General features: G+C 36.1%; 1 protein-coding gene and 1 long non-coding RNA gene across 3 annotated transcripts in view; both read left to right on the forward strand.

The window, feature by feature from the left end:
- The first annotated feature begins 912 nt into the window (after nucleotides 1-912).
- On the forward strand, nucleotides 913-2,605 carry LOC137481174 (uncharacterized). The gene is made up of 2 exons (XR_011003369.1): nucleotides 913-1,653; nucleotides 1,751-2,605. It is a non-coding gene; the product is annotated as an uncharacterized lncRNA (long non-coding RNA).
- An 8,920-nt stretch (nucleotides 2,606-11,525) lies between these two features.
- CHD9 (chromodomain helicase DNA binding protein 9) overlaps nucleotides 11,526-23,943 on the forward strand; it is a 71,841-nt gene continuing 59,423 nt past the window's right edge. For both annotated transcript variants that reach the window (XM_068202710.1, XM_068202711.1), the window contains exon 1: nucleotides 11,526-12,962. In XM_068202710.1, coding sequence (XP_068058811.1) covers nucleotides 11,526-12,962 — 1,437 coding nt within the window. The remainder of the gene's footprint in view (nucleotides 12,963-23,943) is intronic.

Consider the following 23,943-nt stretch of genomic DNA (forward strand, 5'->3'; position numbering starts at 1 on the left):
GCTTTTAAGCAGTATTTTTTTCTACAGGTGTTACAAGAGAAAAGCATAATGTGGTTTACAGTGACTGTTTTTGAGTAACTGCAGTGTTGAAACCTTGCAGAAGACCAATTCTAAATATTTTTTAACAGTGTGGGTAATGAAGATTTATCTTGACTTCAGAAACACAAGGACCTTAGGAGTACTTTCAAAATACGTATGTGGTAGAATTCAGACATATACTCTGCTACCTCTTAGAGTGAGCTCTAGTGATGGAGTAAAAGAGTACTTTTGGAAGCACCTTGGATCCAAGTTCCACTTTCAGTGCTGACTTTACATTACATTCACTTTCTAAGCTGCAAGAAAAATGTTACAAGGTAGGAAGCATTTTTTTAAAAGTCAGAATTCAGCAGAAATTCATTGGTAAGATATGGCATCTGTCAGTGAACAGATGTGTTGTAATGTTCAACTTCATTCATGCAGATTATCCAGGTGCTGCCAAATATTAATGTCTTTAGGCTGGCAGTGTACATGCATCTTTCTCTTTGTAAGTGATATATTTTTGTTTTAGTCTTAAATCAAGAGTTAGAATTTGCAGGAAGGTGGAAAAACGTTCCCATCCTTTTTCTGGAGACAAATAGTAATTTTGACTTTGTTCTTTATCTGAGTCATATTAGAAAATGTATCTGTGGTTACCGAGTTGTTTCCATCTGCAGTGTTTTCTTGGGCACTTTCCTTGTACGGCCTGAGCAGTATTAAAAGGTTTCTTCACTCTTTTATTCTGGTCTCTAAAATTCAGAAATTCCTCCAAAATCTGTTCTGTAAATGGCTTTTGAAGAGAAATGGTTTTATTACATTTGATACTTAACACCCTAGTGAAGAAACTTTTAAACTTCAGAAAGACTTCATTTGTGTAATGCCATGAAAGTCTGCCCATCTGATATTCCATGTTATCAGAAATCTGACAATTCAATACAATAAATTTGTGTTTTCAATTACCCTGTAGTAAAGCTACTGTAGTTATGGCTTCCACCTACATGAAAACCAGTGTTAGGTAAGACACCGGGCTTGAGTCCTTGTAACGTGATGTTGCTCATTTCAGCATGTAGTTCTTCAAAGTATTTTTTTGTTGTTTTTCAAAAGCTAAACCTAAGTTTAGGTTAAGAGACGGGTTTTTAGGTAAGTTTGTAAGAATTAATTCATAAATACTCTTGATAAAGAGATGTGCATTGTCACATTTAACTGGGGAAATTTTCTTAAAGTCCATTTTGACTGTCAGACTCTTGTGACAGAGTATTGATGTCACAGAAAAAGTTGTCTGGAGTCTCTGTCTGTTACAGGTGAATTCAGGAACGTGTCCAGCCTATGCTGGAAACAATGAGACAAGATGAGAAATGATGTTTTGCTTGAGTTACTAGTTTTAATTGATTTCCTAATTTAAGAACAGTATACTGAACAAATTGTGAACTCAAGAGTGTCTTGCTTAACATGCATCTGGGAGGAACTCTTTAAAGAAACTTTCATATCAAATCTCCTTAGAAATACTTAACAAACAAACAAAAAAACTCCCAAAACAAACAAAAACAACAACAAAAAAAACTCCAGAAAACTTGGATGCAACCTCCCTCTGCATGGGGCAGACCTGTGATACAGATGAAACTCCTTACACCAGTAAATGTAGGATGTCTGAACCTGTTCTGTTTAGTAAAGTACTGGCATATCCTAATCTGGGAGTGTCAAGACTTGAAATTGTGCTTTTTTTTCCCCAATGCAGATTTCTGTCAATGTCAAGCCTTCAAAGCTGTCTGTACTCATCAGTCAGGATCCAAAGGCATCTATAAAACAGGCACAATCCTTTGCATTGTTCTAGTTGGTACTTCCAGGTTATAAACTTGCACTAGTTCACAAAGATGCTTATCAGGGTAGAACATGAGAATTATTGGAAGATATTGTATTATCAGATTGTGAACTGAAAGAGGGCTGTGCTCTGAAGTCTTCTGTCTCTTATGTTTTGTAATGAAATCTTGGTTTAGGCCACATGTGAAAATAAAAAGGGTTTTTTCTGATTTTTAATGCAAATGTGTCTCTAAATTTTAAAATGGCCTAAATGTTCCTGATGAAAAATACTAGAATTCAGAAACATATGTTGTAGGTCTGATTTAAGGTGTAACGCTGAAATTGATAACAAAACAATAGAAAGCCTATAATGTTTACATCTGAAATCTCAGCAGCACCAGAGGATTTTCTGTTTAAACTTACAGGGAAGTTGTGTAACTCTTGCTGGTGATCAGAAGCAAACTATAAATACATTACACTGAGTATGTTACTCTCTTTTGACAACTAAACTTCCAAAAGAGACATTTGTATTTTATACAGATACACTAAAGGGAAAAAAAGTTGGGTGTAGTGGAATTCAAACCCGTAGAACAAAACATGGGAAGTTTTTGTTATTGGTATTAGAAAGAAAGTGACTAGAAGGAAATCACTGTAGTCCTGAAATTTATGAAAATCTCCACAGGTACACTTTGGAGAAACTAAAATGCAATATAGTATGAGCAGTACTGGCTACTAATATGGATTCCTTCAGTAGTCTGGTGGCCAAACACATTAACTTCTTAACAGCTATTTTCACTAAAATAAACTGACTTGTGGATTAACTTTGTTCTTTGCAGTAAAGTATTCCCCTGGTATCTTTCTAGATTTCTGTCAATAGCAGCAGATTAACATGTTGTCATTCTCTGTATTATTATTGTCCCTTTGTTGCAATTAATGTCCACAAGATATAAATGACAAAATAGAAGGTATATATACACTTCTGCCATTTTCATGCAAAGTCTAATGGGTTTGTTAAACAAACGACGGAGGGTTAAAACTAAATTGGGAGACTTATATGTTGAAGCAGCAGATGCACACCTACATGTTTTGTTCTGCAGGTGTGCTTTGAGGGCAATAACCTTTGGCAAAAAGGTGAAGAAAATAGTTGAAAATAATAATGTCTTCAGCTGGTGCTGATAAATTTTCTAAAGGTATTTGCCAGGACTGAAGAGATAAAAGCACACAAGGATGTTGTGCAAAACTAAACTGTTTTATTAAAATTTACATAATGTTTAAAAAATAGAAATTTGTGTAGTTATTCTTAACTAATTGAAATGAGTTGTTTGTTTCCTGTTAGAAAAAGTGTATAAGAATCTGTGGTTTAGAGTCCAAAATAAGAATCACAGACTCACAGGATGGGTCAGGTTGGAGAGGACCTCAGTGGGATCACTGGGTCCAGCCTCCCTGCTCAAGCAGAATTACCCAGAGCACAGGGCACAGGGTTGTGTCCAGACAGTTCTGGAATGTCCCCAGTGAGGGACACTCCACAGCCTCTGGCCAGGCTGTTCAGGGCTCGGGCTCTGCACAGCAAAGAACTCCTTGCTCACGTCCAGGTGCAACTTGCTGGGCACCATTCCTGCGCCTTCCTCTTGTCCCATTGCTGGGCACCAGGAGCAGAGCCTGGTCCATCCTCTGACACCTCCTGCAGATATCTAGAGAAATAGCCAAAATATTGTTGCTTTTTTTTTTTTTTTTTTTTTTTTTTTAGTAAGAGTAATGCTTAACATTTGGTAAGAGTAATTTCTTTTAACATATCACACTTAACAGATACATATATATGTATATATGTGTATTTAAAAGTTCACATGCAATATAGCTTATGTGAGAATCTGTGGAGATAGATCCCATTTTGGAGCTTATAAAAGCTCTATATTCCTTTTGTGTGGATTTCTCTTTGTCACTTTGTATAATCATTAGTGAATCTTCTGTTGTCAGAAGTACTTTTTGTATTTTACATTTAGAATAATGTATTGCAGACCTGGTGAATATGTATCTAGTTACATACGATTTTTTTTTTCTTCCTTTCAGTGTAGGATTTTTCAAACTTTTAGAGTACTCCAAAATTGTCTCCATATTGGAAGCTGTTCAAGCAAGTGGACACTGTTCTAAAGAGTAAGAAATATCTTTTTTTCCTCTTTATCTTGAGGATTCAAGAACAATTCAGTTGAGGAAGGATATACAGCTGTTTTAGCCAAGTACTTAAAATAGCATTTGTCTTATATGGTAGTTACAGGTGAATTAGATTTCCTTTTTTACTGTTGAACTCTTACAGGTAGAATAAAATCCTTGATTGCAAGTTTTCAGGTTTTTTTTTTTTCAAATAATAATTTTTTGAATGCCTCTATTCAGTTAGTGTATATATATATATATATATAAATATTTATGCTTTAACTTTATTTAGCCAGCAAAGAAGTTTTAAATAAGCAGAGATTGAGAACAACAACAACAAAAAAAAAAAGATTAAAATGTTGCATAGGACCTGACAGTTAAATAGTTTCAAACTCCTTTCTGATTTCTGAATGTGAAGAGGACTGGTGCATGACAGAAGCTCTGTTTGTATGATGGGATTTCCAGTACAGAAGAAGGGAACATCTAGAGCAAGTTTTCTGTCTGTTTTGATGCAAAATTAATATCAGTTCACATAAATGGTAAACAAAGGTATTTTAGCAACTTACCCCTAGGTATATGTTGGGTACATGCTTTTCTCATATGAATTTTAGAAAAATATTTCTCTGCATTAAGTGTCCCTATCATTGCAGAGCAGAGACATTTTATTTAGCAGCCTTGGAAAAAGTCTTGGGAAGTTGCTCAATAATAGGGAGAGGATAAACGTAGCAATTTATGTACCAAATTAGAACCAGATAATTTTTTTTTCTGGAACACTGCAGGATTTGGTAGTTGCTATAACTAATTTATATCTTCCACATACGTTACAGCATTGTTTCAAAGATACAGGGAGAGGAAATAATTGTGTTAAAATCAGCTTCTCAATGCAGTATTATATGCCATGTTATCTTTTAACAGAGTTTAAAGTTTGATCTGCAGTAAGAGTTCTGCAAAAGCAATAAAGATTTTGGCATCACAGAACTGTATTTAGGAAGAGAGGAATCATTGTATTGGAATTAGAGGATGTTTGGTGCCTTGGACAAAATAATGATGTTTTTTGATATGGAAAAACACTGGTGTAGAACATCAGTTCATATACAAAGTTTCTGTCTGTCTTGCAATGTTAGAGGGTAGTTTTGTGTGCTTTGAGGCTTTTACACAGTGGCCCTAGAACCACCCCCACACATTTTCCCTTAAACTCTGTAATGTTTTGAAGCCTCTTTCAGATTAAAAGAGAACCTCTTGAAATTGAGCTCCTCTACCTACTGCCAAGGCAAGGAACAGGATAAAACTGTCATGCAGGTATTCTCTCCCCAAAAGGCACTGTCAGTTCCCATTGAAGTCCACTGCCAGAGAGGAACAGCTCACTGCTGTTAAAAGACATGTACAGGGCTTCTCAGACTGACAGGTTTAAAACCTAACCTCAGAACTTTTCTTTTTGCTGGCTTTGTTGGCTTGGAGTACTTACATCCTGTCCTAAAGTTAGCCTAAACTTTTTGGTATTGTGGCACAAACTACCCTTCATCTTAAGGGGTTTGTAGACTTGGGTTATTTTTAGTAGTCCTACAAAATGAATATGTATGTATTTACCAGACACTTACAAAATCATATCTACTAGTGATTGTGTATTAATTCTGGTGTTCTTGGTTTTATGGTATCTAGTGAGTTTTTGAGTTTCAGGCATCGTATTTGAATGTGCACTCCTGAAGTTGGTTATTGTATGACTTGTTTGACATGCTTCATTTTCAGGTCTCTGATGATGAGGTAGCCATCTGGACTTAAAACCCAGCTCTGAGCTTTTAATTTCTTCATTAAAGAGATGTGTTCTATATTCATGGGTAAGAATTTTTTTTATTTTGACTTGGGCTGTTTTCTTAATTATCTTGTAATATATTTTTAATTTAGAATATTTCAGCAACTTAGTTTTGTCTTAAAGGTTTATCAGGACCTTTTACAGTATAGGGTTCATTAGGTGCCTCTGCTAGCTCTTAATTTTGACCCAAGCTAATAACTAAACTTTGGAATTCATATGTCTAAAGATCAATGCTCTAATTAAATCACTAATTCCTAGTGTTACAGACGGAGAAACAGTGGTATATAGGTAAAGAATTTATAAATTAGTCTGTGATTTGAGAGTCATTTTTTGATATAGATACAGTTCTATGGGCTCTAACTCTGCATCTTGCCATACATCTTTTGAATTTGGAGTTTTGGAAAGAAAGTGATTTTAACTTGGAATGCAGCCAAAGCAGAGGGTCTGAATTTTGTGCAATCAAAACAAACTACACTTCTTCTCAGTAATATAAACCTTACTTAATCTGAAGAAATTTTGTGGTATTACACACACCTGCACTTCAAAACAATAGGAAAAAAAACCCCAAAAAACCTCTGTAGAAAATACGATTTTTTCAAAAAGTTACTGGTAGGTATTTTTAATTTTTGTAGGTCTCTGAAGAAAACAGCTAAGTTTAAGCTATGTTTACTTCATACATTAAAGAATTTGTTATTATGTCTTCTCTCCATTTATTAAGTTTGGCTTGCTGAAATATAATTTTGAGGCTTCATAAATTTACCTTGAGTTAAAAATTAATGTTAACATGGATCTCTTAATGAAGTATAGTAAGTAGCCTAAGCATTGCTGTGGGGTTTTTGATACCATGTTGTTTTATACAGAGTTCTGTGCTATACTTTCTCTTTGGGCTGGTTTTGCTCTAGTCAGCTTAAGCAAAGCTGTTCTCATTAAGGAAGATCTGCCATTCAGTGAAGGCAGACGTGGTTGAGAATGGTAGAAATTTGTCTTCAGTAAAATGTTGTTTGTATTGTTGGCTGCTTTGAAATTCCATGAACAACCTTAACAAATAGCTAGCTACTGATGTCCTTTTTTTTTATTTATTTACACTTGTTATATTTATTTTCCAGAGTCTACTTGCATGAAAGGAGGAGTGGTGGAGGAAGGGAGTTTGTGCATGTCTGGGGAGTAGAGAAAGGGAAACAGTTCCATGGGGTGTTTGGTGCAAGCAGGATCAGTGTAGGTATGGTAACAGACTGCTGTGACTAGTCTGACAAGCACACACAAGCCAGTGTGCTCCAGTTCTTTGCTCTTACTTGGAGCTGGAACTGTAACCATGGACTGGAACTCAGTTCTGAGAATTTAGTTTCAGCCCATGTGTTTCAAATCTTCATAATCTTCATATACCTTATAATTAAAGGTACCTGAGTTATCTTTTGGATATTTAGCATGATGTCTGTGAACTCTGTAGCAGAAAGAGAATTCTAAACAAAACCACTATGTTGAGGGTATGATTTTACTAAAGGGATGGCTCATTACTCAAAAATAGTTAGAAATACATAATTAGAAGTTCACAGAAATGAAAAGTAATTTTAATCTAAAATTATACATATGTATATATAAAATTGGATGTATAGGTTTTTATTTGGGCTACCCAACCAAGTTTTATCCAAATTTTAGTGATAACAATAGGAAAATGCATCTTTTCAATCCATACTTAGGTACAGATACCATGGCACTCCAGTACAGACAGTCCTTTCTGTTAGGGAATAAAAGAGTTTATATCTACTAAATGTTCTTTTTTAGTCTTCTATATTACTGGGATTTTGAGGAAACTGTGCCCCTCTGTGCCTTTTAAATTTAACATGTACATTGATCTTTAAATCTGTGATAAAATATCAATTATATTGGCACATCAGCAGGAAGTAACTTCGGTGTTAATTAATTAACTCAGCTTTTTGAACTTGGCTAAAGCTTTAGTTAAAATCTGACAAGTAATGATAGTGTAATTGTCTTTTAATATTGGGAAGGGAATGTCTCATTTCTAAATTTTTGAACTTGGCTAAAGCTTTAGTTAAAATCTGACAAGTAATGATAGTGTTATTGTCTTTTAATATTGGGAAGGGAATGTCTCATTTCTAAATATTGTGCAGAAGTGATCAGTTTTTTGAGTGTCTGGGTTTTACCATGCACCTTTTTTGATGCGGTATTCCATCTGCTAATAGATGGGAAAAGCACATCAAGCCACAAAGCTGTCATGCTGTTGCATGTTACATAGAATTCAGCAAATACAGTGATTTTTTCAGTCTCTAGCAGACTTCTTGTTTGTTATGCCTGGTTGCATTGCTTCTCTAAAAAATCCCCAAAACCAAACCCTTTGCAAGTACATAATGTAAAACTCTTCCCTAACTATGACTCTGTGTCCTTTTCCCATAGGCTGGATTTCTGTTATGTCATGCTTTTACGACTTGTTTTAATTCCTTGTGGTTGCTAACATGTCCCTAGCTTCTCTTTGAGATGGCTTCTGTGATTTTTCTGAATAGCCATGGTTTCAACTTCTTTTGAGAAAAAATGGCCACCAAAGTCACTGATTTATCTTATCTTTGGTACTGTCATACATCAGTCATGTGAAGCAGTGCTGCCTTGTGTATCAAAGTTTGAAAGTGTGGCTATCATGGTAAAGTGCTTAAGCTCCACCTGATTTACTTGGTCATAACTAGAGTAGCTTGTGTTCTCTTGTCACTTCATCCAAAGTAGTCAAAAATGCCATGAAATAAATTAAATAAAACACATTAGAATGTATTATATTCCTTTTACTGCTACCCCCACTTTGTTTTCAGAGTGAAATTTGCTATCTGTTCCCTTATGTTTTTGTATGAGTTCAGTTTTTTTGATGTATTCTGTGAAATAGATCTTGTTTTCCTTTTCTTCTGGTATAAGACGGACATGAAGTTTCCTTGAAGACTATGGGTAAAAGTACTCTCCTGGTCAAAACCCAAACTCTCTTTGCAACAGGCTTGTGTTCAAGCTATTGATAGTGGTATTCTTTCCAAAAGAAGTTTGGGTGGTTGGTGGGGGAGTTATTTTTGGGGTTTTTTTTGGTCACTTCACAATCTCCACTTTACATATAAGATTTCTTCATAATAAATTTATATTGGTCTAATTAGCTGGGAGAGGTTTCTTGTGTATGTAGCCTTCAGATTTCTCAGTTTGTAAATTCATCTGTGCTATCCAGTTTGCTTGGATCCTTAAAGTGAAGCTGACATCTTCAGGTTATGTTTCCTATTTATACCTGCCAAGATTTATTTGTGTTATAAAACCTTTGCATTTTAAAAGGAGAGTTTGTATTATTTGTTCATTATTTCCTCTTTTGTTTTCCTTATACTGAAAGGAAGTAAGAAAAATGAAGATGGAAAATGTTTCTTGGTGTTTTAGAGCCAAGAAGTAAATTTCTGTGAGGCCAGCTGTGAGTGTGCTGCAGTAATTCCAGCTGTTCTGCAAGCTTTTCTCCATTTCCTTACTGTAAAGGAACACAGTCAGTAAAACAGGAGGAGATTGTCTGGTGTATGTGACTTTTAATACGGGGTTCTTTTAGTCCTGTTGAGTAGTTCTAGTCTTCTATAGTTCAGAGCATGTATACTAGTTAATGATTGTACATCCTTGGTATCTATTTTGTTAAAGATAGAAGAAATACCTCTTTTTCCCTCTGTTTTTTCCAGTTAGCAAAAATTCATCAGACTCAGTATGTAAACTTACTGATACAGGCTTCAAATCTGAGATTTTTATCAGTAGTCCTTGATAGCCTGGAACATGACATTTTACCCATGGCTACCATAATTTCCATCTTATCTTTCCTCAGGTGGGTTTCTTGAATTACATTTCTTTTGTGTCTACGATATTTTTTTCCTTGTACTTAATCAGAATTGGTTTTCTTCTGAGCTAAAATAGCGCTCTCCTGACTTATCTTTTGTGTTGAGATAAACTAGGATAAGATATCATTATATTAGCAATGTTATAACCCATGCCAGACCTTCTACCTGGATCCTGCTGCTTGTTTGTCATCTATTGGAAGGTGTTCCATTTTGGGAAAGTCATCATTATGTTGCTTTTCATTGTAAGTAAACAACTTAATCGGTGTTAGAAGATAAAGAGGTCTAATTTATATTAATGCTTTTTTTATCTTGGGACTTCAGGAGATCCCAAATTTAAGCAGTAACTTGCACACGTATAATCTAGGATCCACAGCAGCTTTGCTGTGCTAAGGTGTCATCTCCCTAAGCTTCTGTCACTTCATTTTTATCATGCTTGTTCTCTTCCTCACTGACACCATACCTGATCAGTGTCTTTCAGGATGATACAGGATCCCTCTGTCCTTTCTCTGTACACACCAGAAGTTTCATAAACTCAAACTCTAAAGGAGGTTTGTGAATTTAAGTCTGGCGTTATTCTGACTATGGTCACACCACCTTCAGTGACCTAGGAGTATATGCAGAATGGGTTCTCATCAGCTTGCCAAGAAGTACTTTGGGCTTAGTAGGTTCAGCATGAACCTTTTCCATCAGAGAATATGTCAGATTTACAGGGTGTTCATTTCTGGAAGGATACTATACTCATTCTTAGAAAAATTCATTAATGAGGAATTGCAGTTGAAGGTGAGCTTTAATAGGAGGGTCAGGAATTAAAAGTTCTGGCTGGTTTTCTTCCCTTTTTTTTTTCTTTAATTAGACATATGTATTGACAGGATAAATGAATGATTATTCCATGAAGGTGCTCATTTGAAGTGATTGCTTCCCTATTCTGCAGTTACCAGTTATCTGGGGAAGTACATTATCACAGACTCACGTTTTCAGTCATTTCCCATTCTGTTTGATTACACTATAAATGTGGGAGGTTTTAGGCTAAATGCTTTTTCAACTCTCCTTAAATCCCTGACTACAAATCAATTAATTGGTGATCACTCAGCGATGCTATGAATAAATAGTTTCAAATGTTTCAAAACTAGGGGTGCAAACTCCTTTGAACCAAAGCTTGTTCTTTTTGTGTTTTCTTTGTATCATTGTATTCAGTCTCCTGTCTTTCCTTCTAAGAAGAGTCTGTTGTCTTAAGTGTGATAAACACAGTTTCTCAGCAACTTGCCTAATGCAACTTAACTAGAAGAAAAAAGTATCCCAGTTTCTCCTAATGAAATGAAGCTTTGACTTAAATGTAATTTATAAACTTTCAAGTTTTTTTTTTTAAGTATACAGAATTATTACATACATCTCATATATGTATGATTTCTTTGCTATAAACAAATTCTAATCCTGGAGCACTAAAACCCAATTCTGGTGCAATTTGGTAGTTTTAATGAATATGACCACGGAGAATCTAAAACTCTGCTTTGAGTGAGTAAAACAAATGAAACCATTACATTTAAAACATATTTTTATAAGGGGCAAAAATTATAAAACCTGCACAGGGCATCAAATATAAGCAAAAACAACTTACTTGATTTTTGGTGTAGCTAAAGTGATGAGCAAAGTATCAAATACCCTTAAAAGTGTTGGGAAGGGGCAGGAAGGATAAGGAGAGTAATTAAATGTTTCCTTTTTTCCTCTCACTCGGCTCCCTCAGGATGCTTTAACACCTGAAGACGAATGTTTCATCAGAAGCACTAATGGCTGTTGGCATGCCTTGGATCAGGTGGTGACTGCTGGATGTCATTTGTTTCTGTTCACTGTGGAGAGACAAAATTGACTCCACTTGGAGTTGAGAGCAAAAGCAGAACAGACCTCTCAAGATGACTGATCCTATGATGGATTTTTTTGATGATGCCAATCTTTTTAGTGAGACCTTAGAAGGTTTGTCAGATGATGCCTTTGTTCAACCTGGACCTGTTTCACTTGTTGATGAATTGAATTTGGGTGCAGAATTTGAACCTTTGCACATAGACTCACTGAACCATGTGCAAGATGCTCAAAATCAACAAAAGATGAGTGAGTTTGATCAGCTGAATCAGTATGATTCACTGAAGCTTCACTCAGTAAATCAGTCTTTTAATAGCTCAGCTGACAATGTCTTATCACCACACTCTCAATTCAATTGTTCACCAGTTCATCCGCAAAACCAGTCCAATGGGATGTTTCCAGATGTGGCTGATGGTAGTCCTATGTGGGGTCATCAAACTGCCACAACTGTTTCAAATCAAAATGGGTCCCCTTTTCACCAAGGACATTCTCAGTCTATGCAGCAAAACAAAAGCTTTGTAGCACACCATGACTTTGCCTTATTTCAGGCTAATGAACCACAGCATCAGTGTGCCTCGCTACGGCCACAGCAGAGCAGGAACAACTCGGGGCAGGATGCTCTGAGTCAGCCAAAAGACTTCATGGAAGTTAACGTGTCTACTTCCCTCAGAGTCAGTGTTAACCACCCACCTTCAGTTTCTAATCCATCGACTTCACAGCAGCCTCTGTCTGTTCAACAGTTTTCTCAAACTGCAAGTACTTCAATACATTTTTGTGGGAATCAAGAAGGAAATTTTGATGGACAGTCCCCAACTATTACTCCGTGTTCTGTCAGTAATAGTCAACAATTTTCATCTCCGTATTCCTACTCTAATAATCACATTTCTCCTACCAGCCTCCTTCAGCCTACAACAGCTCTTTCTACAAGCCAGCAGACACACTCTATCTCTGACTTCACTGGAAGCGATGCCTTTACATCTCAAACAGGGACCAAGCAAGAAACAACTGAGCACATGTTGAATCCTAACACAACTTTGAATTCAAGTACTTTTCAAATGTTGCATTCTGCGCATCCTCAGGGCAACTTTAGTAGTTCGAAACTCTCTCCTGTGAATATTAATTTTCCAGCTTCTACTGGTTCTGCTTCTCAGATAAGCCATTTCACCGACTCTATTGAAAGCAACGGTTTTACATCTTTAGATGACAACTTACTTCATCAAGTGGAGACTCACAATGAACCATTCACAGGACTTGACCCGGATGACCTCTTGCAGGAAGACCTTCTGCCACAGTTCGATGACTCTGCGTTTGTTCAGGATAGCACAAGCCATGTTTTAGAGCATGACCTAGAACACCACATAACCCCACAGCAAGTGACATCGTCATCCGAACTCGTTCAGCCACCGTCTCAAACTCAGATCCATCCTTGGCATTCTTCAGTTTCTAATCAGCACCTGCAAGGCAGGAGTCGTGCAACCTTACAAGGACAGGTATGTAGGGATTTGGGGAGTGGGGGTTTGAACCATCTGATTTGGTTGATGGGGTGAAATGAATAATAGTGACTGGTGGTTGAGTCAAAGCATGATAACTGAAGTCTCTGAGTTGTTATTTGACCCTGAAGAAGTCTAGTTTAGGATGTAAAATACCTAACCAGTTGATGCAGACATTGCTTTCTCCTGTTGTTTTCCTATCTGCAGAAAGCAAGACTACATGATCTTACTCAGACAAAATGGTGTTGCTCCTGCTGCTTGTACTTCTGAAGTACAACAGAGAAAATTTACTGGTTTATGATTTTGATGTGAATATAATTGCTTGTTGTTTTGAAAATTACTTAGAGAAACGTGTTTTTAAGACCTTTGCTAAGGTTTGTATGGCTGATTTTTCTGCAAGAATTGTGGTGGTTATGTTGTTGCACTGTCCTTTGCTTTGTGTCTTTGTGCTCATGCTCATTGACTAAAAATACACACTTATTTTTCTTGATTTTCATGTGTTCAATAATAATAGAAAACATAAAAAGCTGTGTGTATGTTGGATTTTGTTACTTTTAGCTAAACCAAAAAATTCAGCAGTTGTTTTAGTATAATGTGCCCATCTACTGCAAGTATTTGAGTCCTCCACAAGGAGGACAAGATGACATAAAAATTGTTTGCTATTTTTCGATCTGTGCATTTCAAAATAGATGCAACTCTGACATCAAACATAATTTACAGCAGACAGGTTTAAAAAGGTTTTAGTAACTGTTACTTCTGTATTCTTGCTATCAATATTCTCTCTACCTGAGAATACAGAATGTTGTCTTACTGGAAAAAAAATAAGGGGAAGGCAAGGACCTTAACTACTGACTTTTGCTTCTGTTAGTTTGTAGGACACAGGCCTGTGAAGGAGACAATGTAGCACTTTTCCTTCCCCCCCGTTAATTTTAGGTCATTAGCATAGAGCTAAGGGCTTAATACGCTTAATCTTTGGTCTTGGTTCAGGAGATTGCTTCTCCTTTACAACTTCTGCTTATGTTTATGGAGTGTGTAATTGTCAATTCCTACCAGTGAAACTTCTTCTGTAAACTGTGATGTGATGTTAATGGAACACGGATATCCAGCAGTGCGGTTCAGATGAGCTTGATTAACTGAATGATGCAGGAGATGCAATCTCTTGGTTTTGATAAACATTTCCTTTCTCCTTCCCTGCCTAAAAAAACAAAAGAGGGTGCACCCAAGTAGCACCCTCTTGTCATGGATCTCTGTAAGCTGAAGACACAGGCTCCAGCAGCTTCCAGAGGAAGGTGATTCTGTCAGAGTGTGTGTGTGTGTGCAGTCTCGCCATGGGAGCAGTGCCCCATTCCCTGCCAGGCAGCAGCTCGAGGGGCTGGGAACAGGAGTGTGGAGGCTCTTGGGCTCCCTGAGCATACTTGGGGTGAAGGATGAAGAGGAAATGGATTCCAGGAAAAGTGGGGGTGGTGAGAAACCCAGGGATTAGTATCATTTTTGAGGAGCATGTGGGATATAAGCCAGGCAATGAAAAGCAGGTCTAATACAACTTTCTAGTGCTGTGACTTTTGTGTTGTATTTGTCAGAACCTTTCCAGACTAGCTTCGATCTCACTGACATCAGTTTTAGCATTTTGCTTTGTATCAAGGAATAGAGGGAAAGTTCTGAGATCTGTGGAGAGCCTTTAAAGTTTAGGGGTTTGGTTTTGTATTTATCATGGTGTGAAAACAAAGCAGTTTCACAGTATTTGAAATTTTAATGTTTTTCCTCTTTGAAATGAAACAGCCAGAAACCAGATAGTTATAAAACTGCTTGGTTTGGTTTTTATTAATTATTTTGGAGTATGCAATAAATTGTATAAATTGGATTCTGACCTTGAGTTTATCTGGTCAGACAGATGTTTAGTGTCTCCTTCAGAAACTGGTTGTGAACTGGTAGCTGTCAAACTGTTGAGGAATGTACAGAAGCAAACAATGCAGAAGCCTCTTTAAATCAGTGAAGTATGTAGTATGAATAGAAACGAAAAGTATGGCAATTACTGAAGTGTTTCAGATCTGTCCTTTGACTGACTACAATTCTAAGAAGGGCTTTGGTTGTAGCTCTCACTCCTATTCTTTGATCTCTTTATAGAATTTCAAGTTCAAGATGAGTTGGTTCTGTTAGAGCTTTTTACAAATGTGTGCAGTTTAACCAGGGAGGAAAAAGATGGGGTAAAGGGAGAAGGAATTTTGATCTTCTTAGAACTGGTTGGGTTTAGGCAGGAGTCAGATGGGAAGGGATTTTGTCAAGTTTCATATGTAGTAGTTAAGGTGAACTTTTAATTTTTTATCAAGACAGTATTTCACACTGATTTTAATACATATTGAGGAAACAATTACTAGTGAATTTAATTAGTTTTTTCCAACAGTTTCAGTTTGATAATGGTTGATGTTTTCTCAGAAAGAATAACTTTATTTTATGAAATAGTTACTGAACTGTAGGTATTGGAACAGACCCAATATTAGAATACCAAAGATCTTCAACTGTAGTTAGACTGAAGTTATTTAAATTAAGGTTATTTAAATTAACATTAAATACTTGTTTCAGTATTTGAGAGCAAGCATACTCATAACATATTTACTTGTATGGTTATTCTTTTGATGAAATTAATTTAAAAATTAATACAATCTGTTTGGTGTAATAATATTGCAGAATTAAAAAGACTGCCTTATAGTGCTAATATGCTTTCTGCTGTAATTAGATCAGAATTGTAAATAAATTGCACCCTTAATTTTACATCATGCATTTTTCATCAGTTAGTTTGAGAACAGAAAGTAAAGTGGAGAAATGCTGAAGACTCCTGTAGCCTTAGCTTTGACTAATACAAGACTTCTGTTCTTTTAACTCCACTCTAAAACTGGTTTGAGTTTGCTAAGGCTAAATAATCTATTTGCTTCTCAGAAGGATAAAAAAAGGCTTCAACATTGTTTTACATCTTTAGAAGAAAAAGGAAGTTGAAAAGATAATGTGAAGTATAAACTGTTGGAAAAATAATGTGAAGTATAAACTTTTGGAAAGATAATCTCAAGTATAAACTGTCCTTAGAGAAGATTACAGCTGTCTTGTGTATGTTATGCCTTCTGGCTGCACACATGAAAGCAGAGGAATTGAGATTAAAAATAGTATGAAAATGAAAAATATGCTGATAAAAAATAATATTTCATTAATAATTTGAAGTGCTGTAGGATAAGGTGGTAGTCTTAATTCTTAAATCACGTAATTTTTTTTTCCTTTTTGTGACTAAAAGTTTGGCACCTATCTTGACAATTCAGTGTATTCAGGAATTTGTGTAAAAACTGACTTGATACATTTAAGTGCTTTTATGCCTGCAAGCCTGAGCTGTCCTACCACTTATTTTATAGAAAGAGATGGCACTAATTTTTTTGAAAGAATTTGTCTTGCCCTTGTTGAAAGTTTGGCAAAGTCTGAAACTCATAGATGATTGTTCGAGAGGTGTTGTACCCCAGGACATCTGTATATATCAGAGTGACAAAACCTCATAAATGAGGTTATCCTCAGAGAGGGAATTCTCACCAGATCCACATCCAGATTTATGTGCTGCTGAGATGTCCTGAATTGTCACAGGCTGTTCATGTCTGACTGCTCTCAGATGGCACTTTTAGAACAACTCTAAATTCCTTGTAGACATGTATCCCTTGGATTACTCCACTTGTAATACTTTTATCCTGCTATTGGTTGCTGTTCTACTTGTATATGCAATCATGGACTGTGAAGTTTTTATGAGAGATACACATAGTAAGTAGTGATGTGCTTTCGTGGCTAACTGTGAGATCGAAGTCCATCCAGACTGCTGCTTGATATATAGGCAGTTATGGAAATGTATCAAAATAAAGGATATAGGATCTGTGTGAATATATATACTATATTTTATAGATATAGCATTAGAGTGTGTTTCTTATATTCTGTATAGTTCAATTTTAAGTAAGCCTGTAACAAGGAATATATTAAATTAAGGAATTGATAATGCTACATAGAACTTCTTTGTAGAAGAGACTGGCTATTTTGCATAGTAAGTTATGGGTTATGGCTCATAAATGTTGGTACAATACAAGATTTTAAAACTACGGTGCTGCTATGTGCATGTGGCTTGGGAAGCAGTGTAATATTCAGTGAGACTGAGCATAACAAAATACACATCTGAAAATCTGTTCTAGTTTGCATCATCTCACATCTTTGCATCTAGTCAAAAGTTGGACATGATGATTTTGGGAGTCTTTTCCAACCTTAATGATTCTGTGATTGGAAATCTAGATGTCTGTTCCAGTAAGCATTTGGGTTCATTACAAATCATATCTTGTAATTTTGATATGTAAAAAACCTCCATACCCCTAACATGGATTATTCTTCCTAAAGTGCTGAATAGTGCTGGTGTAACTCCCACTAAGCATATCCAATGTTCTTATATTTTTCCTTTAAGTAGGGTAAATTTTATAGGTGACATCATATTAACAAATGTAAATATTTGCCTGAAGTTTCTTTCTAAGCATTTCTACAAGTTGTATGCACTGGATTTAATTTCTTGTGTCTCAAGAACATTTTTTACCTTCCTCACAGGAACGTAAATCCTGTATCACAGTGAGGCAGCAGAATTCCCAGCACCTTATAAGTTTATCATCTATGCAGAACTATTGAAAACAATCCCTTCACTGATAACCTTTATGCAAGAATTTTCAGGGTTTTTTGCTTTATTTCTGTGATTTGAGAAAATCCTGCCCAAACAGGTAGGATTGACCATGGCAAAGCTGTGTCAAATGCCCAGAGTTAATGAGAAGAGTAGGGCAGCATCTCTGAGCCTAAGCAGTGCAGCTCCTGGAATGAAGTTCTAAATTACAGCTGTATATAATATAATGTTTTCATTATTAATCTATGGCTTTTTGCCAATAACCTATTAATCATGTAAAGAGCCATGTTTTGATAGCTTTATATATACTTGGATGTGTATTAAGCACTTGCTTTTGTATATATTATATATATTTTATATAAACCTTTTATACATTTTTTTTAATTGCAAATTGCATAGGTGGGGGAAGAAAGTACATGTTTGTGAGATAACTTTGTAACACATTTATTGATGAGTATAATTTTTATTGTCTCCATTTTAATTTCCCCTGTTTTGGCTTTTAAAATAAAACTGTGTAGTAAGGGAAAGACAAAAATTGCTGGGCTTTTCAGAACACTGAAAATGTGCCAGAGTATCTCTTCTATAGTTTTAAATGCTTTATGAGTTTCTTAGTAATTTCTGTTGAGTGGAATTAATTTTTCTCACAATTTTTTTGGATCTTTGTGCTATCATGAATGCTTTTCTTAAATCTTTCTTTAGAAGGTCTCACTCAACCTTCATCACTTGTCAAATAATTAGGCTGTCCAATTATTTGTGTATGTTTCCTATTTAAATTTAAACACTTGCTGTTTTAATGATTGTCATAATATATTTTTTTTTCCTGAGGTAATTGCGCACTTGTTAAATAACTACTATAATTGTCTTTGACATGTGCCAAAAGAGAAGCATTTTTGTAAAAAGTAGTTAACAGATGGCATGCATAGGAAGACAGCTTCTGGTTGGGTCAAATTGCAGGAGTAAAGCAGCAAGGTGAGACTAGTTGATAAAAATAAATTAAATTGATAGGTTTTTTTTTAATGATAATGCAGGGTAAGTGTGGCTGAATAATCTAAATAACTTTGGAAATAGGTGTCTTGTTAGCATTGAAAAAATAAAAAGCCATTCATTAATGTGAGAGTACTGATATAATTGTACAGTCTTAGTGTCTGGAAGAAGTGGTACCTAATAACATAGAAAAGAGAAAACAAAATCCATGTTAAATTGTCTTTTAAAGACAGCAATCCATTCCATAGGCTGTTCAATATATGCCTAAACTATAATAAATTATCAGGAAAAAAACAATTTAAAAAAAAAAAGCTCCTCTTCTTTCATTTTGTCTTGTGTCAGTGTAACATTTGGGCTATGAACTGCACGGGGAAACTCCTTCAGGTACAGAAAAACTTGGCTCTTTTTTGTCAAGGGTGATTTTCCAGAATATAAGTTCTAGTTTAGTTCTCTCAGTTGCACAGGATCAGGTTCCCTAGCACAGTGGAGGGGAGCTTGTCAACGCACACAAATACTTGAAGGTGTCAGGAGCAGGGGCCAGGCTTGTTCAGTGGTGCCTGGTGACAGGACAAGGGGCACAAACTGAAACCCAGGAGCTTCCATCTAAATATGAGGAACAACTGCTTTACTGTGAGCGTGGCAGAGCTCTGGAACAGGCTGCCCAGAGAGCTTCTGAGTCTCCTTCTACTCAAGGGCTGTCTGGACACCATCCTCTGCAGCCTGTCCTAGGGGGCTGAACTACATGATCCCCAGAGGTCCCTTCCAACCTCAGCCATTCTGTGATTCTGTGACAGAGGAAGGAGTGGGAAGCATTATTTTCTGCAGTACAGGCAAAATAACTGTGTGTGGGCCTGCAGCATTAAATGCAAAGAGAGTGCAAGTGGACTCGTGGGACTGTCCATTGGCTCCAGTAACCACTAACCTGCTTTGACTAACACTGTTATCTAGACTCTGCATTTTTGAGTGGCTAAGAACATACCATTGCCTGTAAAACTTCCAGGGCAGCATTTTATCTTGAGACATATTATAGAAAATCAACACTTTATGAAGTGTTAGTGAAGTGTTATTACTGAAAGAGCAGCAGAACTTGTAAAGATGTTAACCAGTAGTGTGGGTTTGAGGACAGAGAATCTGATACATTTGGAATTCATGTGGCTTTTCTTCAGATGTCTGTGTGTTTTGTGCACTCAGGTTTTGCAATTTCTTTTAGCTATTATGTTACTTCTAAATATACAGACAGATCAAAATAATTTTCAAGACTTTGTTTCCCAAACAGCCTCCCACATCTGGAGAGGTATTGTTTTCTTTGTTTATTATCAGGTTAGAAAAAAAAATTGCTCAATTTCCTAGTTACAAAGGTTTCTAAGAGAGTGTTTATCATCAGGTGTTGAGTGGATTGAATTTGGGAACTCTTAAGGCTAATAAATATAAATTAGTGGGATTCTTAGGATGATGAGACTGAGAATTCTAATGCTGATTTCAGTAAGCATGATAAATGAAACTAGGAATGTATCTTTAGGCTAGAAAAGATGACAAGTCTTACATTTTTGAAAGCTGTGTAATTTGTAGCAGAGATTGATTTTTCTTTCATAAATGTGGCAGGTTTTCTTTTGTGTGGATTATTTGGCTTGTATTTGTACTTGAGTTTTTTGTACCCTTAATATCTTACTGTGAAGGCAAGCATTTTAATTTATATCTCCTGAAATTGTTCCTACCTTTTGCATACTGCCTGCTCAGCAGTTAGCCCGTATTTGAAAATAATTTAAATGTTAGTAGCATATCATGTATGTGTACATAATGCTGTTGAGCAGCATGTTGAATTGCAAACCAGAATTAGTTTCATAGATTATCTTTTAAGAGATACTCATGACCTCACAATTGAGTTTTAGTTTATATCTTGGAAAGAAAAGAGAAGTTAGCCTTAGTGTTAAAGAAGCCATTGCAAATAATGTGGTTATGAGATTTTTGTGTCTTTTCTTAGAGTTTGATGAGATTTTTTTCTTAGAGTTTGAAACATTGTTTCAAAACAATAGTCCTACTGATAGGTTTTTAAAATAATCTTGCGTAATCTGTAAAGGAATTGTTTCACTGTACCTTATTTTTTTAATGAGCACTCCAATACAGAGATTTCTTTAACAGTAAGAAAGTTTGTTTGTAAAAATAGCTTGTTTTTAAGCAAACTCACGAGAAAAACATAGCTCTTTTGCTTTTTGAGACTTGCAGCATGCTATGGCTTCCAGTACCTGTTTGTATTCCTCAGTAGGATAAGAAGATGCAGTACATGTGCATTGTTTTTTATCTTTAAGTCATTGCAGCAGTTGTCCATGAGGCCTAGGTATGGCTCAGCCTGATGTGTAAACTTTGTTGTAGCAGGAACTTTGGTCCTTGAAACTCTTAAAAGCAGAAACCAGCTGTTGGAGAACCCAGGCTATCACAGCGAAGGCAGGTAAATTATTTAAGGAACATCTGAGTGACAAAACCAGACGTGTGTCTTTGAGTTCAGTAAGAACAATTTTTAAAATAGATCAGGCAAATTAATTTTGATGTGTCTGTATTGTAGCTTCTATTTAAATCATCCTTTGGAGGATTCTTTGACATGCAATCATGTAGTGTTTGAAATCTGATCAACTCCAAACACCACACAAGAGATGTGTTTTCTGGTGCCAGCCCAGTGTGCTTTCTGACTTAATGTGGTTTAATTGCAAATTTGTTCAGGCTTTGAGTGATTTTAGATTTCAGAAATGGTGACCCAGATTTGCTGGTTGGGGACAAAGGTGCAGAGGGGCTCCTGCTCATGACAGTGCTTGGGAATGGCAGCACACTGTGGTCTCTAGCCAGGCTGTCACTCTGCTCTGTGTTGGTGACAGTTTCTGCTGACTTCAGCTCTTTTAAAGATAAGAATTTGTCTTTTCTTGGCCTTTACAGTGGGTCTAGTCCTGCCACTTTTGCTAGTAGCCAGACTCAGATGAGGTTAGAAACATAACCATAGCAGTAATTTTTCGAAACCTGTCTTGCAACATTCTTTTTTTTTTTGCGCAGTTTTTTCTGTTTGATCCTTACCAAAAGTTATTTTACGGTTATTACTGTGATGCTCTTGGGTGCTATGTTCTTCTTCTAGAAATTTTATAGAAATTTATTTTGGGGAAAAATAGTTTGGTTTGCTTGTTTTTTGGGTTTCATTTGCCTGAAATCAAACTGTTGTTCTCCAGTAGTATCCTCTGACTTGGGACTTCTTATTTTTGAACCATCACCCTTTTTGATAAATTCCTTTTCTTTAGGCAACTTGTTTTACTCCTTAACTAGGGGGAAGGATTTTGTTCATTAATATTTAATTGAGAAAACTAGATTCAAGGGAAGTAGTTTCATTAGGTTAGTATATATGCTAAAGGACTCTTTTGAACTGAAGATTCTGGCATAAAAATCTGCTAAAGTAGTTCATTGAAGCTGAAACAAAAAATATGTAAGTTGTTTTGAATTGAAGTGGAAGAAATATGCCCCCTCTTTGATTTAAATGGAAGTATGCTATGCAGTCAGTACTGATATTAGTGACTCCCCAGCTGTTGATGTTAAAAATAATTTTCCCAATTTCTGTCATATGTTTTAGTGTTAAGTGCTGGGTTTAACATTAAGTGCTAGGTTTTTTTAATCTCACTGAAATTATGAAGGCTGAAAACATTTCGGATATTCTGTAAGGTATCCAAAATACTGAGTAGTACTACCAAAAAAAAGCCACGTTCAAAGATTAAGTAAACTTTTAAACTTAACTGCTTCTAGGGAATAAAATTATTGTACAGAGAGATGTTACATGCTAGCCTTTCTGAATATGCAATCTGTTTTGATTTAAAGATCTTTCATGATTGGTATTTCCCTCTTAATCAAATGATACCTATTTTTCACATCTGTCATCCTGTCAACAATACTTCATTGTTCTGCTACAAACAAGCACTGAAAATGCATACTTTTAAAACAGGAAAAGTTAAAAAGAAGGCTGCCAATATTATCATAGGACCATTTCCTGGGGACTGACCAACACAGTGATCCATTGCAGCATGTTTTTCCAGTAGCCTTCATACTTTGAATAAGCTGGTTCACTTACCTTCTAACTGAATTGGTTTTTACCATTGCACTCAATGTATGATAAAATGTGAGCAGAATTTGGAAAATGAGGCTGTTGAAGCATGCTGTGGAAGAAAAGCTACCTCAGTGTTTGGTCCAATGTGTGGTTGTTTCTGTGACCTAGCCTGACTTCCCTTTCTGTAGGTATTTGCAGAAGTGAGGCACTGAAACAAAGGGTGGGCAGCTTCCTGCTGGTTCTGAAGGGGTTCTTGCCCACTTGCCCTTCCTTTCATCCCTTCAGCAGGTTCAGTGACTCCTCCAAGCAGCAGAAGAGTACCAAGAACAGACCACAGAGGGTTGTGCAGTTCACAGCCCTTCACACCTGGAATCTCTTCTCAATCTGGGCTGATAACAAACTGAGAGGGAGTGGAAGAACTGGGGGATGGTGGAAGGAAATACTGACAGTAGTAAACTTCCTGAGGATGAAAGTGGGTTTTGTTTCAATCATAAAAATGTGTTCTTACAAGGCCACTTCCATGAGAGATCTAGCAGGAACACTGTAACTGAAATTTTGACAAGAACCTACGACCATTAAGGTCCTGTTGCTTTTTCTTGCTCAGAGATGGATGCTGTGCTGGTTTTTAGTGTGACTGGGACACGCATGCTGAAGCTACCTTGGATTTTGGGACTAAGGGGAAAGAAAGCTCTTTATGTGATGTTCTTTTTGAAGGTAGTTTGGGTGGGTTTTTGTCTTGTGGTCTTTGGTTGGTAAGAAGAAAAAAAACATGAGAAAATAACTTTCTCAGTGGTACACAAAAGTGATGGTTATATAGAACATGGGTGGGTAAGTGGCAACTTTTAAAAATTCAGTTTAATTTTGAGTTTGTTGCAATTTTGTTTTATGTTCTGAAGACTTCTGCAGTCAATTCTTCATTATTTTACCTTTAAATCATCATTTAAAGGGATTTTGTCACCTTAAATTAGAGCAGTTTCAACTAATGTTATGTTTTCCAGGAGTTTAAAAGGCCATTAAAAAAAAGCCAGAAGCTATCTGGCTTTACATGTTAAATAAACTTTTCCAATAGTAAAATCAGGCATATGTATGTGCATGTGTTCCAGAAGAAGCAATTTCTTATCTGTACTGTCCAAGATGGTGTTGGATGATTTAGATTTCAGTGGATCAATATATTTTAGAGCTTTACCTAGTGATTTTGAACCCTAATGACTACTTTTTTAAAATCAGAAATATGTTTGATTTTTCTTGTC

Source organism: Anomalospiza imberbis, chromosome 12, assembly GCF_031753505.1.
Source record: "Anomalospiza imberbis isolate Cuckoo-Finch-1a 21T00152 chromosome 12, ASM3175350v1, whole genome shotgun sequence".
Classification (NCBI taxonomy): domain Eukaryota; kingdom Metazoa; phylum Chordata; class Aves; order Passeriformes; family Viduidae; genus Anomalospiza; species Anomalospiza imberbis.